Source organism: Lagenorhynchus albirostris, chromosome 19, assembly GCF_949774975.1.
Source record: "Lagenorhynchus albirostris chromosome 19, mLagAlb1.1, whole genome shotgun sequence".
In the NCBI taxonomy this organism is placed as follows: domain Eukaryota; kingdom Metazoa; phylum Chordata; class Mammalia; order Artiodactyla; family Delphinidae; genus Lagenorhynchus; species Lagenorhynchus albirostris.
Genome location: NC_083113.1, coordinates 3,329,351 through 3,345,935, shown reverse-complemented (window position 1 = coordinate 3,345,935; position 16,585 = coordinate 3,329,351). Strand labels below are relative to the sequence as shown.

At 42.8% G+C, this 16,585-nt stretch overlaps 1 protein-coding gene across 1 annotated transcript; it reads right to left on the bottom strand.

Moving 5' to 3' along the window:
* Positions 1 to 229: 229 nt before the first annotated feature.
* On the bottom strand, positions 230 to 15,804 carry DUXA (double homeobox A). The gene is made up of 7 exons (XM_060130185.1): positions 15,790 to 15,804; positions 7,190 to 7,235; positions 4,045 to 4,199; positions 2,852 to 2,954; positions 2,300 to 2,445; positions 1,260 to 1,374; positions 230 to 761 (listed from the first exon to the last, which is right to left on the bottom strand). Exons 1-6 carry the CDS (start codon positions 15,790 to 15,792, stop codon positions 1,276 to 1,278), a joined length of 552 nt encoding a protein of 183 aa, XP_059986168.1. The 5' UTR covers positions 15,793 to 15,804; the 3' UTR covers positions 230 to 761; positions 1,260 to 1,275.
* Between the last annotated feature and the right edge of the window lie 781 nt (positions 15,805 to 16,585).

Here is a 16,585-nt window from a genome sequence, read left to right as displayed (position 1 = left end):
CTGGGAAATCACCATAAGCTCCTGCTCCGTTACAACTCCTCCGACTTCAGACGCCAATCTCAAGTTCAGGTTATTACCTGTACTTCTGACCACCAGGCTATAAATCAGAGTTTCCCACGAACCCCTCTCCTCGGGTCTGATTAATTTGCTACAGTGGCTCACAGAACTCAGGAAACTCACTAGATTACAGATTTATTACAAAAGATATTAAAGGATATGAGTCAACAGCCAGATGGATACTTAGGGCGAGGTATGTGAGAAGGGGGGCTCGAGCTTCCATGCCCTCTTCAAGTACATCGCTCTCCTCTCCGCCATGCGTTCACTAACCCAGAAGCTCTGAACCCCATCCTTCTGGGTTTTTATGGAGGCTTCAGTACATCAGCACAGTTGATCAAAGTCACAGTACTACATAAGTTTTGATGATTTTTACTTGAATCGGTCATTTATTTGTATGACCATAAAAATGGTGTTAATAAGTTTACTTTCATTGTTCTCGAGATCTGTTGAACTCTAAATCTAGGTTCAGTCACTAGGGCTGTGTGGTACTTTGTATCATCTGCCTCTGAGTCCTGAAGTCCTGGTTACCATTTCCAGAAGACGGAGAAGAAGGCGAAAGTATGTTTGGAAGGGTATGTTGCCAGGCAGAGAACTGATCTGGAGTCCAGGCTGATGACATCAAATACACTGAATTTGTCTCTCTATTCACCTTGTTCTGGCTCCAGGGAAATAAAACAGTCACTAGGGAGTGCCATTCTGTAAACCTAAAGAGGAAAGGGAAAGAAAAGTCGAAGAAGCCAATTTACACATACAGAAAGGGAGGTCAGCTCTTTCCCACCTTTCCACTCAAATATGGAACCTCCTACCTCTTGGGAAAGCCATGCCTTAGCCGGCCCCCGGCAGAACACGCCTGAGGATTCATTCCTCCATTCACTCGGTCATACCTGCCACAAAAGTTTATGGATTGTCTACTATGTGCCAGGCACTGGAAAACATCAGTGAACAAAGTTCACATACTAATGGTTTGTCTGGGTTCCAGTTCAGAGCTTGAAAAGTGGGCCGTGGAATTCCTTGGCAGGACCACAGACTTGGGAAAAGCCTTCAGGGGCTGTGACCAATCAAGCCCCTGACTCTCTGGAGGCACATGTGTGGAAACGTCGTCCACCTCCTGAGAGGAAGCTGGAGTTGACTACACCATGTGGAAAGACTGAGCACTCAGGACACTCCACTTGTGAGCCAAATTGGGAACCACAGGCTGGTACCTTGAACGCTCCCATCTCAGAGATCTTGTCCCTGGTTTTGTCTTTGGGCTGAACCTTCTTCGGGTTCTCTTTTCTTCTGGATACGGAGTCTAGATCTTCGGTTTTGAAACCAAATCTAAGTGGGTAAAACAAAGAGATTTAATGAAAACGATGTCATGCGAGCCTCACCATTGCTCTTCTCATAAGGCAAAGGGGAGGAAGAGGTGGCTTCTTTTAGGCCGAATTCCCAAATCATTGACATTCCATATGATGTCTGGGAAAGCCTATCATGTCTCAAGATAAAGCTCAAGATCCTGAATCTTGTACCAAGTCCCTTTATGGTCTAGTGATGGGTTTCATATCCTGAAAGTCCCCACGATCCCCTCATTACAAGTATTAGTCTTTCCCTAAAGTGCCATGCCTATATTGCAACTCTCTCCTCTGCCTAGAATTCTCTTTCCACTTCTTTTCTTCCTTCCTAAAACACCTATTTTTATTCCATGATGCAGGATAGAGTAATATCTTCTAGGAAGACTTTTTTTTTTTTTTTTGTCTGCACCGCATGGCTTGAAGGATCTTAGTTCCCCGACCAGGGATCGAACCTGCGCCCCCTGCAGTGGAAACGCAGACATTTAACCACCGAACCGCCAGGGATGTCCCAAGGAAGACACTTTTCTTTCCATAAGATGTCATTAATTGCTACCCCTTGCTTGTGCCCCCCCTCACACACACACCCCTCATGTTTCACAGCTACTACTTTTGGTTTTCAGAGGTTCCAAGTAGAATAAACACAGGTCTATTGTAGGAGCCCCAACACCAGACTTTAGAAAAGTCACCTAATAGCACTGAACTTTGACCTCCTTCCTGAAGGCATATATTGATACCACTCTACAGATAAATGATTGATTGTTTTGGAAGAGCTGCACCTATCCAAACCAGAAATCCCATTTTCCCATCTGTCCTGCTTATGATATCTATGAGAATTAATCCCTGTTGGAGAAGTCATTCCGAGATGTCTCACTATATATGTTCCTACCAACATCAAATTCCTTATCATTTACCTGGACTCTTGACTCTGGAACCCCAATATCTTCAGCAAGTTGCTGTCTGGAATCAATCCCAGGATAAGGGTTTTCCATGAACGCATTCATAAGAGTTTGTAATTGGGAAGAAGTATAGCTGGTACGACATCGTCTGTCTCTCACACCTGGAGGAGGTGAAAGATGGAAGGCAGAGGAACATTTGAGATCAGTTTACATGTTCAAACAAGGAACCCAAACACGTCCCACCATCTAACTTGGAACATGTTGCCTCTCCTTGGGAGGGCCTTGTCCCAGCCTATTCAAGACAGAAGGTTCTAGAGGAGAGGCAATATTTGGCTGAGTTGCTGGACTCCGGTGCAAATCAGGTAAGCCTCAGAAGGTCCCTGGACCTTGTGGGGAAGAATTTCCAGGGGCCATGTTGAGCCCTTTGCTACCAAAGACCCTGAACAGGAGGCCCTGAAGGAGAAAACATTCTTTTCCCACTCAGAGCAGTAGTTGGCTTCACTATAAAAAGGCACTTGGGTACCCAAGAGGCTCTGCTGGGTAGCAGGACTGGAGCAGGCTATTCACCTTGAATGTTCTCTTCAGGGTAAGCTCGGCCTTGTCTTAAGTCTAAGCTCTTCTCAGGTCTTTTCAGGAACCTGTGCCTAGCTCTTCGATTCTGAAACCATATCTACAAGAGGAAAAGAAAATGAGAGAATTAAGCATATTTATGTCATCTCAGCCCCATTGCTGCCTTTCTCCAAAGGGAGTGATTCTGGGAAGTCCCTGGCAGTCCAGTGGTTAGAACTTTGTGCTTCCACTGCAGGGGGCAAGGGTTCAATCCTTGGTTGGGGAACTAAGATCCCATATGCCTCGACGTGGCCAAAAAGAAAGGGGGTTGTGAAGGATTCTTATGAGCCCTAAGCTCAGGATTACTATTACTGATCCCTGTCACATTCGACTAAGACTTAGATCAAGGCTTGGCATTTAGCATCTTCATGACCTGGTTCCAACATGACCTACTCTAATAATTTTTTAAGTTAATAAGTAAATGCTGCAATTATTATGTATTTAAGAACCCCCTCCAGCCTAAATCTGCAACGGCACACCAGTCCACTACTCTCCGGTCTATTGTATTTCATTGAAAGGGGAAGGTTAACCCTCACATCACCCACAACTCCTCTGGAATCTTACCATGTCATCAGACACTTGCCTATCTGTGACCACATTGCTTATAATGACTTGCTTGGATTTACAGCCTGGAATAAGTGTGCCACCACACCACATACTTCCTCTTTTCTGGACGTGTACCTACATATTTCTTGCACACTCCTGGGAGCTCCTTCACCCTCAGTATCCACATTCATGAAGTGAGATTAAGAGAAACATTCTTGGGAGTTCATTCTGAGTGTCAAGTAGGACATGCTACTCAAAGCCCTTTTCACGGGACTTCCCTGGTAGCACAGTGGTTAGGACTCCGTGCTCCCAACGCAAGGGGCCCAGGTTCAATCCCTGGTCAGGGAACTAGATCCTGCACACATACTGCAACGAAGTGTTCGCATTCCACAACTAAGGAGCCCGCGATCCACAATTAAGGAGCCTGCCTGCTGCAACTAAGGAGCCCATGTGCCACAACGAAGACCTGGTGCAACCAAATTAATAAATAATAAATGTTGTTTTAAAAAAAGCCCTTGTCACACGGGCACATGACATGTGCTCACTGAATGGTTCCCCCCTCCCTTTCTATTTCTCGTCTTGGAGATACAGAACTTGTAACCTACCTGGATCCTAGACTCTTCAGTGTTGACTTCCAAAGCAAGTCTTTGTTTGATGGCATAACCCGGGTAAGGTTTTTTGTTGAATGCATCAATGAGGATTTTCAATTGCTCTTCTGTGAATTTGGTGCGGCTGCGTCTACACTTTGTTGCCACGGCCTCTGTGGAAAGATTAGGAGAGAAGCATTAAATAGGCCATTTTATGTATTCCAACTTCAGGTTCGAGCTTGTCTCTCATTTCTTCTTTTCATTTTGAATCCGTGAGAACCCAGGAGGAAAGAACTCTCAATTATAAAGCCCTTAAGAACACAAGGGTGATTCTTGAACTTCTTCAGCTGATCTGAATGCCATGACTAGGAAGTCAAGGTCTTCTGTTTTCAAACAACATGAAAAATTGATATATTCTGTTCATATGGATCAAGAACAATATGAGTCAAGAAAATTCAGGCGAGGGGCTTCCCTGGTGGCTCCGTGGTTAAGAACCCGCCTGCCAATGCAGGGGACACAGGTTAGATCCCTGGTCCGGGAAGATCCCACATGCCACAGAGCAACTAAGCCCGTGTGCCACAACTACTGAGCCTGCGCTCTAGAGCCCACGAGCCACAACTACTGAAGCCTGCGCGCCTAGAACCTGTGCTCCACAACAAGAGAAGCCACTGCAATGAGAAGCCTGCACACCGCAATGAAGAGTAGCCCCTGCTCGCCGCAACTAGAGAAAGCCCGCGCACAGCAACGAAGACCCAACGCAGCCAAAAATAAAATAATAAATGAATTAATTAATTTAAATAAATAAATGAATGAATATCATTTAACAAATAAAACATAGTATGGGGAGTTCCCATATATTGCACACCCAGTTTCCCCTATTATTATTATTATTATTATTATTATTTTGCGGTATGCGGGCCTCTCACTGTTGTGGCCTCTCCCGTTGCGGAGCACAGGCTCTGGACACGCAGGCTCAGTGGCTATGGCTCACGGGCCTAGCCGCTCCGCGGCATGTGGGATCTTCCCGGACCGGGGCACGAACCCGTGTCCCCTGCATCGGCAGGCGGAATCTCAACCACTGCGCCACCAGGGAAGCCCTTCCCCTATTATTAACATCTTATATCAGTACTGTACATTTGTCACAACTAATGAATCAATATTGATACATTATTAGTAACTAAAGTCCACACTTAGAATTGGGATAGCTATAGTCTCCAAAATCAATGTGAAAGGGTAGTGTTGGATACAGAAAATGACTTACTATATGAAGAAAAATTAAGTTGTGTCACACAATATACAGTATATAAAAATAAATGCCAAAAAATTAAATACATATGAAAGCTAAAAATAGATAATGTACAAGAAAACCTATGTTACACTGAGATAGAAAAAGTTATATACTAAAGAAGATACCAAAATGCATAATGGGAAAAATTGCTGGAACTAATGATATCGTAATTGAAACCTTCAGTTCAAAAAGGTAGAAAACCAGATAAAAGTCAGCAGCTTGCAATGATAGGGGTAAGGTGGGGAGATCAGAACCCTTCTTGAGAGCTGGGTAGAATGTAATTTATTTAAGATAATCTGTAGGGCAATCAGGGTATGCTTGTTTAAATTATGTATAGTAAGTAATTGTAACCCTGCAATCCATTTCTTGACTACATCTGCATGACATTTTTCAGAATGCTGTTTGTAGTAACAGCTAACAGCTGAAGCAACTGAATGCCCATTGCTAGGAGAATGGATAAGTAAAATATGGTATATTCCCGTGATAGAATTTTATGCATAAGACCAAAGTAATGAGGAAAAAATGACAGAGAAATAAGATAGATAGGAAGAGCAAGAAGGCTATAAGCCTGGAGAAGAGAAAACGAAGCAGAAACAGATGAGGTCCTAGACCTCCCAGACAGGGCAGATTATATAGGACCTCTTCCAACCATGTGCCTTTGACTCTTAGTATGTTGGGAAGTCACCGAGGGGTTTGGAGTAGATAAAAGACTTGATCTGACAGTTTGATAAGATCACACGGGCTACAGGGTTGAGAACAGATTAAATCAGGGCCAGAATGGAAGCAGAGAGATCAATTCTTGCAATAATCCAGTGACGAGGGCTTCCCTCATGGCGCAGTGGTTAAGAATCCGCCTGCCAGTGCAGGGGACACGGGTTCGAGCCCTGGTCTGGGAAGATCCCACATGCCACGGAACAACTAAGCCTCTGCACCACAACTACTGAGCCTGAGCTCTAGAGTCCACAAGCCACAACTACTGAAGCCAGCGCGCCTAGAGCCTGTGCTCCGGCAACAAGAGAAGCCACCACAATGAGAAGCCTGTACACGCACCTAAGAGTAGCCCCCACTCACTGCAACTAGAGAAAGCCCGCGTGCAGCAACAAAGACCCAATGCAGCCGAAAATTTAAAAAAATAAAATAAAAAGGTAAATAAAATAAATAGATTTATTAAAAAAGTAATCCAGTGACGATGGTGGAAACAGTCCAAGAAATAGTCAGAAGATCCCTAAAATATTTCGTTAAAGCCAATAGAATTTTCAGCCTGATTAGATATAGGTTATGAGAGGAAGACAAGGTCAAGGATGTTTCCTAGGTTTTTGGCATGAACAATTGACATTTCTTGTGCAAGGAAAACAGTAGGAGGAAGAGTTTGGGTCTGAACATTGGGAGTTCAGTTTGGGACATGTTGAGTTTGAGATGCCTGTTACAGACGAGTAAGCGGTTATGTAGACAAAGCTGGAAGTTCAGGAGAAAAGTTCAGTCTGGAGAGAGAAATCAGGAAGCTACTTTGATTCCAAAGACATTCTGGTCTCAGGACTTTTTGATGCCTCCCTTAGTTTCTTTTAGTGTGTTTCTCTCCTTTTTCTTCTTCCCATCTATTTTTTCCTCCCATCTCCCTCCCCTAAACAATAATTTGTATTGTTTAGTTCTTACATGGCTGCATCTTTCTGAAATTCCCAATGCTCAGATGCACAGAAAACAGCATATTTTCATATTACATGAAAGAAACTGATTTTCCCTTACCCTAGCACAGTTATTTAAAAGTTTGAAAAATGGGACTCCCACAACTTCTAACAAGCCCATTATGTTTTCAGCCCAACCCACCGCCCCAAACCAAGGAAACCACAACTGCAATCTGATGTGTGAGGAACTTACTGTATGGAGAATTGTCTTCAGCCATCTTGGAAGGGAGCTCCGAAGCCTGGTTCCACCAAAAGAGAGATAAACAGCCTTGGCGAGGCTGGCTTTATATGATGAGCTGGGATGGCCCCTCCCGCTTACTTAGGCATACACCCACTTAATCTAGGAAGGACTAGATAGGATTTTCTTTTCTTCCCTTGATAGAGATTTAATCATTTATACCAACCTCTACACCTGAACAAGCACACTTTTGAGCACTATTGCATTTACACGTCTTGTTTTTCCAATGTTTATTATATACATACATATTCGTTTTGAAATTGCTTTTTCATGGTCTTCACTTTTTTTTTTTTTTTTTTGCGGTACGCGGGCCTCTCACTGTTGTGGCCTCTCCCGTTGCGGAGCACAGGCTCCGGACGCGCAGGCTCAGCGGCCATGGCTCACGGGCCCAGCCGCTCTGCGGCATGTGGGATCCTCCCGGACCGGCACTAGTAAGTAGAGAAAACCACTTAGAGAGCTAAAGCAATCTCCTTGAGTGGTGTAAGCTAATAACTGCTTCTAGGCATGAGACTCTGCCATGAATATTTTCCCATAAATTTCCTCTTAACTAACTGTCGTTTACAAGTATGCAGCATTGAGGACCCACTCAGGCAAAAACTCCTCCTCAAGATGCCTCCATAAGAATGTAAGCCAATTCCTCATAATAAATCTCTTTCTATCTATATATCTTTTCTGTTTGTTCTGTTTCTCTGAAGACCCCTGATTAACACAGATTTGGGAACCAAGAGTGGTTCTACAGGAAGAGAATTTAAGGATGAGTTTTCTGAATTGGTTCTTGGGTTTCTAGAATTGGCTCTCTAATCACATTAGATTTAAAGATGATGATGGCTCTCTTTCTAGTAGTAAAGAGAGCACTGAGAGTAAATACATGGTGTGGGGTGTTTATAGAGATACACAAAGTATCTCTGAGGGGATTCAGGATAGACGAGAACAGTATACTGGCCCTAGATAGTTCAGGTGTATATCAAAGGAATAATTTCAAGAAGCCCAGACTCCTGTGTCTTCCCATATGTAAGAATGCACTAAGTTCATTAACCTGAGATGTCTGGTATTTTTTTTTAATTATTTACTTATTTATTTATTTGGCTGTATCGGGTGTTAGTTGCAGCGCTCAGGCTCTTCACTAGTTGTAGTGAGGGCTCCAGAGCATGCAGGCTTCGTTGCTCCACAGCATGTGGGATCTTCCCGAACCAGGGCTTGAACCCGTGTCCCCTGCACTGGCAGGCGGATTCTTAACCACTGCGCCACCAGGGAAGCCCCCTCTGGTATTCTTTAATTAACAGTAATCTTTTGAGGTTCAACTACCTGGATTTTTGTTTTGTTTTGTTTTTCGCAAAAAATTCTACATATCCTGTCTCCTCAGTTACCTCTCAGAACAGTATGTCAGCGCTGAGAGGCTGTATCCCTGACATAAGTCCTCAGTAAATTCTCAGAATAAAATACAATTCCCAACTTTTTTTTAATTTAATTTAATTTATTTTTTTAAACAGCATGTTCTTATTAGTCATCCATTTTATACACATCAGTGTATACATGTCAATCCCAATCGCCCAATTCATCACACCACCACCCCACCCCCTGCCGCTTTCCCCCCTTGGTGTCCATACTTTTGTTCTCTACATCTGTGTTTCAATTTCTGCCCTGCAAACCGGTTCATCTGTACCATTTTTCTAGGTTCCTCATATATGCATTAATATACGATATTTGTTTTTCTCTTTCTGACTTACTTCATTTGGTATGACAGTCTCTAGATCCATCCACATCTCTACAAATGACCCAATTTCATTCCTTTTTATGGCTGAGTAATCTTCCATTGTATATATGTACCACATCTTCTTTATCCATCAGTCTGTCGCTGGGCATTTAGGTTGCTTCCATGACCTGGCTATTGTAAATAGTGCTGCAATGAACATTGGGGTGCATGTGTCTTTTTGCAATTCCCAACTTTTAAGTTGTACTTTTTTTTTTCAGTCGACAGTTTTGACTACCAATGAAGTGACCCACAGCAGACATCTTTCCTGGTTCTCAGGTCTCCCCTTCTTGACTGATGAAGCTAAGTTTTGTTGGGGTGTGTTAAACTCCTCGCTGGAGTAGATTATCCTTGAAGCTTAGTTTCAAAAAGAGGTACCTGGGTTATCCTAAGTTGAAAGACTGGGAAGATTTTTGCTCAGTGTAGATATTGAGTGGGTTATCCTAAGTTGAAAGGCTGGGATGATTTTGTTCAGTTTAGACACTGAATAGGTTATCTTAAGTTGAAAGGCTGGGAAGAATTTGCTGGAAAGTCTCCCTAACCTAAAATCTAATTCATCATCTCTTTAAGGGTTTATCAAGGAAAAATACAAATCTTAAAAGTCTTTTCCACAAATAATAAGGCCTTAGTCATCTGAGCAAGCAAATTTAACTTATTCCAACTGTTATTTATAAGCTAGTAAGTTTACATTGTAATACCTGATGCATAGCTAAGTGTTAAAGTGAAGCTATGAGAACTCTAATTTTGCCTGTTTGTATGTCTGTGTACACATCATACATTTGATATGTCTCTACCTCTGTAAAATGTTACCAAAATTTAATTTTTAAAAAAGATGTATTTAATTGACTTAATGGTAAATGCTTACAAATCCAATATTTCTAAATGTAAAAGAAACTGGCCAGAATAAATTTCAGGTTTGTGTGATCTAGGAAATATTCAATATTAAATTAATACCTGGTATTAAAGCTAACTTAAGCTTGTTGGTTTAATCAATATAGATGTCTTACTTTTATTGTACCTAGGTTAACTAAAGGTCAATAAGCTCGTGTTATTTCTGTTGCAGTTTGTCAGCAACAAAAAGTTAACTTGGTGCGGTGATACTTTCACAAGTTATAAAATAAAAGTAAGTGAGATAAGAGTTTTCAGGTGATCTTTTTAGGAATAATTATGCTTTGGGTATGTCTATCTAAAATAGTTTCTCCAGATTTTTGGTAGCTTGAGTTTTGATAAGTTAAGTTAAATGATGGGATTTCAATGAATATCCAGGTCATTTCAAATAAGATAAAATACTGGAACGTTAATTGCTAAACAGGTGTAAATTTACCTATTTTTGTCTCCTTACATGAGGGAAACTAAAGATGTTTGAATTTATTAGACATGTCTTGTACCACATTGAGGAAAGAAATTATGCTATGAGAAGATATATTTTCCTAGAGGTTATGAAATAGTCCAATCAAGAAATGCCCCTCAATCAATTCCAAGACTTGAGCCAGTTTGTAAGCTCAGAACATCTTGGATGAAGGGGAGGGAGGGTCCCCTTGAGGAAGAACCACAGTACATCACAGAAAATTTATATTGTTACTCTTTCTCCTGGTCTTCTCCAAAGCGACCTTTTACTAGGGTAAATGTCCATTATGGAAAAGGAAAGAATCAGACCTTTTAAGGACTACTGGACTCTGGCTCTGAACTGACCCTAATTCCAGGAGACCCAAAATGTCCCTAATCTACTAGTTATGGAGTTCAGGTGATCCATGGAGTATTATCTCAGATCCATCTTATAGTGGGGTCCAGTGGATCCTCAAACATATCCTGTGGTTATTCCCACAGTTCCAGAATGCATAATTAGAATAGACGTACTTAGCAGATGGCAGAATTCCTACATTCCTGACCTGTGGAGTAAGGGCTTTTATGGTGGGAAAGGCCAAGTGGAAGCCATTAGGACTACCTCTACCTAGGAAACTAGTTAAAAGACATACTACTTTCCTGGAGAGATTTCAGAGAGTGACATCATCAAGGACTTGAAAGATACAGGGGTGGTGATTCCCACCACATCCCTATTCAGCTCTCCTATTTAGCCTGTGAAGAAGACAGATGGATCTTGGAAAATGTCAGTGGATTAGCATAAGCTTCACCAGGTGGTGACTCCAACTGCACCTGCTGTACCAGATATGGTTTCATTGCTTGAACAAATGTACACATCTCCTATATGTGGAATCTAAAAAACCAAAACAAGGGACTTCCCTGGTGGCACAGTGGTTGGGAATCTGCCTGCCAATGCAGGGGACACGGGTTCAAGCCCTGGTCTGGGAAGATCCCACATACCGTGGAGCAAGGAAGCCCGTGAACCACAACTACTGAACCTGTGCTCTAGAGCCCGTGAGCCACAACTACTGAAGCCCGCACGCCTACAGCCCGTGCTCTGCAACAAGAGAAGCCACCGCAATGAGAAGCCCACGCACCACAATGAAGAGTAGTCCTTGCTCTCTGCAACTAGAGAAAGCCCACACGCAGCAACAAAGACCCAACGAGCCATAAATAAATAAATAAATTTATTTTTTAAAAAAAAACCAAGTGAACAAACATAACTAAACAGAAACAAAGTCATAGATACAGAGAACAAACACTTGGTTGCCAGAACATAGAGGGATGGGGTGGGGGAAATGAGTGAAATAGGTGAGGGAGGTTAGGAGGTATAAACTTCCAGTTACAAAATAAATGAGTCATATCATTTTGGGTTTTTTTTTTAATTTATTTTTGGCTGTGTTGGGTCTTCGTTGCTGTGCACGGGCTTTCTCTAGTTGCGGCGAGCAGGGGCTAGTCTTCGTTGTGGTGCGTGTGCTTCTCGTTGTGATGGCTTCTCTTGTTGGGAGCACGGACTCTAGGTGCGTGGGCTTCAGTAGTTGTGGCACGTGGGCTCAGTAGTTGTGGCTCGCAGGCTCTAGAGTGCAGGCTCAGTAGTTGTGGTGCACGGGCCTAGTTGCTCCATGGCATGTGGGATCTTCCCGTACCAGGGCTCGAACCCGTGTCCCCTGCATTGGCAGGTGGATTCTCAACCACTGTGCCACCACGGATGTCCCATCATTTTGGTTTTGTGCCATAAGCACAAAAAAATCTTTTTTCAGTTCAAAAACTCAATTGCAGTGCTTAAAATTGTACACATAATTTTTCAAGATTGTGAACCAGGGTTCCACTGTACCTTAGTGTCTATAATGTGTCTACAGCAGTCTATAGTGTGTCTGCTTTGTACTAGACATTGTTTTAAATTTTTGGTATACAGTAGTGAAAAAAACAAAGAGCCTTGACCTCACGAACATCAAGAGAGGGAAACAGAAAATAAACAATAATTATAATAAACAAGCAAAGGATATATCAGAAGTTAATCGGTGCTATGACAAAGAAAATGATAAGGAAGAGAACAGCAAGGTGGACGTGGGTGCCAGAGTTGGGGGTATCGGTTTGCAATTTTTATTAGGATAATCAGGGAAGAGCTTATGGAGAAGGTGATACATGACCAAAGTCAATAAGAAGGTGAAAGTGTGAGCCATGTGGAGATGGGAGGGGACAGGGACTGTCCTGGCATAGGATTTAAAGCAAGTGTGTATCCAGCCAGTGCATGGAGCAGGAAACTAATGTGGAGTGAAGAAGAAAGGTGTAAAAGACTGTGAGGACTTTGACTTTGACTCTCGGACGATGAGGCCATTGCAGTTGGATTTTGTATAGAAGAAGACATACTCCAAAGTTATGTGTGTATTACTTTTCTACTGCTATGTAAAAGCTATCATAAATGTATGGCTTAAAAAAACACACACCAATTATTTCACATTTTTAGTGGATTAGGAGTTTGGTCATGGCTTAACTGAGTTGCCTGCCTCAAGATCTTACAAAGTTGTGCTCAAGTCTTCAGTCAGGACTGAAGTCTCAACAGAGACTCTACTGAGGAACAAGATGCTTCAAAACTCATTCAGGTTATTGCTAGAATTTACTTTCTTGTGGTTGTAGGACCGAAGGCTTTAGTCTCTTGTTGTCTGTCGATGAAGGTCACCCTCAGCTTCTAAAAACTGCCTGCAGTTCCTTACTATGTGAGCCTGCCATCATGGTTGCTTGCTTCATCAAGACTGCAAGGGATAGAGAGAATCCAGCAAGATGGGCCTTACCCTGTACACATAATCATGCATAACCTATCACCTTTGGTATATTCTATATGTCTAGAAGCAAGTTACAGGTCTGGCCCACAATCAAGGAGAGAGATCATACAAAGGCTAGAACACCAATAGGCAGCAATTATGAGGCCCACACTGGTCATCCTAGAGTCTATCTTCCACACATTTTTAAGAGGCTCACTCAGGTTACTGCAAGAACAGACTGTAGTGGAGTGAGAAGGTGGAGAAAACTCCCACCTCACTTCGCTCTGCCACACCCCACCATACTTTTTGTTTGTAAATGATCTCAAAATTACAGGAAAATTTTAAGAAAAGCACAAAGAGACTCTGTATACCCTTAAAATAGATTTATCAACTAACATTTTGTCACATTTGCTTTATCGTTCTCATTCTCTTTCTCCTTCCCATTATCCATCAATTTATATTTTTCTGAACCTTTTGAGAGCTTTACACTTAATGTCTCTTTCTTCCTAAATATTTGTATTTTCTGAGAAGAAAGACATTATCTTACATAACCAGAAGAAATTTCCAATATCAGAGAATTTAGCATTAAATCAATAGATACATATGATTCACATTACATTCATCATATGTAATCCACCATATGTAATAGGATCCATCATAACAATGGATCAATACTGGATTTGATCTGATTAGGCAGAAGCATGTCTTCATCTGGAGATTAAGTCTGGCTTTAGGTAGTATGTATGGGTGCCAAGTTGACAAGGAGTGGAATGTGATGGCTTGTTTTATGTGTAAACTGGACTAGGCTATACTACTCAGTTATTGGATCAAACACTAATCTAGGGTGTTGCTGTGAAGGTATTTTGTAGATGTGCTCAACATCTACAATCCGTTGACTTTAAGCAAAGGATTCTATTTTGATTAAGTGGTTGGGCCTTATCCAATCAGTTGAAAGGCCTTAAGAGGAAAAGTAAGGTTTCCCTGAGGAAGAAATTCAGCCTCAAGACTGCAGCATTAGTTCTGGCTACAGAGTTTCCAGCCTGTCCTCTACCCTATGGATTTTGGACTTGCCAGGCCCCACAACTGCATAAGTCAATTCCTTGAAATAAATCTCATATATATATATAAAATATATTTTATTTATATATTGCATGTACATATATATACACACATAAATGTTTATAAATATGTAAATCCTACTAGTTCTCTGCAGAACTGACTCATATCATACACTCTTCATTCCTTTGACCTAATTAACATCTTGTCACTATACTTCTCTCTCATCTTAAAAAAAATTAAATCCCTTAAGGGCATTTTCTGCACTCTCTGATTCCATTTCTCAATGTGTATGCACACTGAAATCATGAAAAGTGCGTTTTACGGGCTTCCCTGGCGGCGCAGTGGTTGAGAGTCCGCCTGCCGATGCAGGGGACGTGGGTTCGTGCCCCGGTCCGGGAAGATCCCACATGCCGCGGAGCAGCTGGGCCCGTGAGCCATGGCCGCTGGGCCTGCGTGTCTGGAGCCTGTGCTCCGCAACGGGAGAGGCCACAACAGTGAGAGGCCCGCGTACCGCAAAAAAAAAAAAAAAAAGTGCGTTTTACTCTTTCAGCTCCACACTTATGAAAAAAAATCATCAATGGGGACTTCTAAAATTCCCTAATATATCTCTGCGTGGACATTAGAAGCTCTGACATGAGTTTGTTCGTTTCCTGTCATCAGCCACTTAATGAAGTCAGGCTGGTCCAGTGTTCATGCTCTGATCATTTTCTTCTCCAGACTACACTCATTCCCTTGACAGTCTCATCTAGTCATGACTTGAAATAACAGTGTAAACTAACAACTCTCAAATTTATATATCCAAGCTTGAACTCTCTCCTAATGTTCAGTCATAGGTTGAAATGATTAAGTGACACATACTTTGTAGTCTCATAAACATTTCAAATTGACCATGCTTAAAACTGGAGTCTTGAGTTTCCCTCCAAGTCTCCTCCACATGTGGCTTCCCCATCCCAGGGGATGGAAAATCCATTCCTCAGGTAATCTAGGCCAACTACATATGAAGGAGGCTCTGGGCCAAAGAAGACTCAGGAGGGTGCAGTAGACAAGTGTGCTGTGTATCAAGATGGGACTTCTGGTTTCCTCCTCAGGAGAATTTTTAAGCTACCTTTTTTTTTTAAAAGACTTTTAAAAATATTTATTTATTTTATTTTGGCTGCGCCAGGTCTTAGTTGCAGCATGTAGACTCTTAGTTGCAGCATGCATGTAAGATCTAGTTCCCTGACCAGGGACTAAACCCAGGTCCCCTGCATTGGGAGCACGGAGTCTTACCCACTGGGTAAGTGGGCCCAGTCTTACTCACTGGACCACCAGGGAAGCTACTTTTTAAAAATCTGTTCCCCTAGAATGCTACAAAACCAAACTCGGGTTCATTCACTCCATGCATAACAAAGCCAATCTATTGACACTGGGTTGTGGTGAAGGAAAGTATAGCATTTATTGCAGGGTGCCAAGCAAGGAGAACAGGCAGTTCATGCTCAAAAAGATCTGAACACCCTAATGGCTTCAGGAAAGGGTTTTTAAAGACTGTTAGGGGAGAGGGTCCTAGGATGCAAGATCAGCTCATGCACAATTTTCTGATCGGTTGGTGGTGAGGTAGCAGGGTGGTGTTTCAGGAATCTCACCATCAGTCTTCTGATTCCAACCAGCCTAGCTTCTGATGTTTGAGGTCAGCAGTTTCCACCTGGTGGGAGTCTGGGTTCTATAAAAACAACTTAAGAACATGCATCAGACATTGTTAACTGTTTTCCTTAAGGAGAACTATGGTCTTGTGACCCCATCCCAAAGGTTGACTTATTGCTTTAGTTATTATCCCCTTCCCTCCTTGAATGCCTCTTCTTTGTTCCCATTGCTGCCCCTTAGATAATTAACTGTTTGAGCCCACTCTTTGGAACTGAGGGAGGCCTAGTCCGCTAAAGCTTTTTCCACAGACAAGAAGTAGGGGACGCAGAGAGGCTTGGGGGGTAGGGGTGGGAGGAGGCTCCACAGGGCCCTGCTAGGTTTCAAGAAGAGGCTCTTGGGGATTCCCTGGCAGTCCAGTGGTTAGGACTCCGTGCTTTCACTTCTGTGGATCCCGGTTGGGTCCCTGTTTGGGGACCTAAAAAAAAGAAGAGGATCTGGGAAGGTGTAAGGAGGGGAAGGGGGGAAAATCACTATGCGGGCTGCGAGCTTAGTCACAGCCCTACACCCTTTGCACCGCCCTGGGCGACTGTCCCAGCATTCCAAGCCTCAGTTTCCCTGAGGCACAGCATGGACGCTCTCGCCCCCACTGCCTAGTCCTCTCCACTTGAACCCACCGTTAAGAAACAGGTCTGGGCCGGCGCTCAGCTCCTCCTGTGGCTCTTAGGTGGAGGAAGACCCTCCCCTTACCCCTCCCTCCGCCCCACTCCCTCCCCCCACTCCGCCCCACTCCCTCTCCTC

Excerpts from the sequence above, each read along its gene's own strand:
- DUXA (XM_060130185.1), bottom strand. Across the intron at positions 2,446-2,851 it reads CCCTGAAGAGAACATTCAAG|GTGTGAGAGACAGACGATGT; the intron begins GTGAATAGCCTG and ends CACCTCCTCCAG. Across the intron at positions 1,375-2,299 it reads TTCCAGAGTCAAGAGTCCAG|ATTTGGTTTCAAAACCGAAG; the intron begins GTAAATGATAAG and ends TTACCCACTTAG.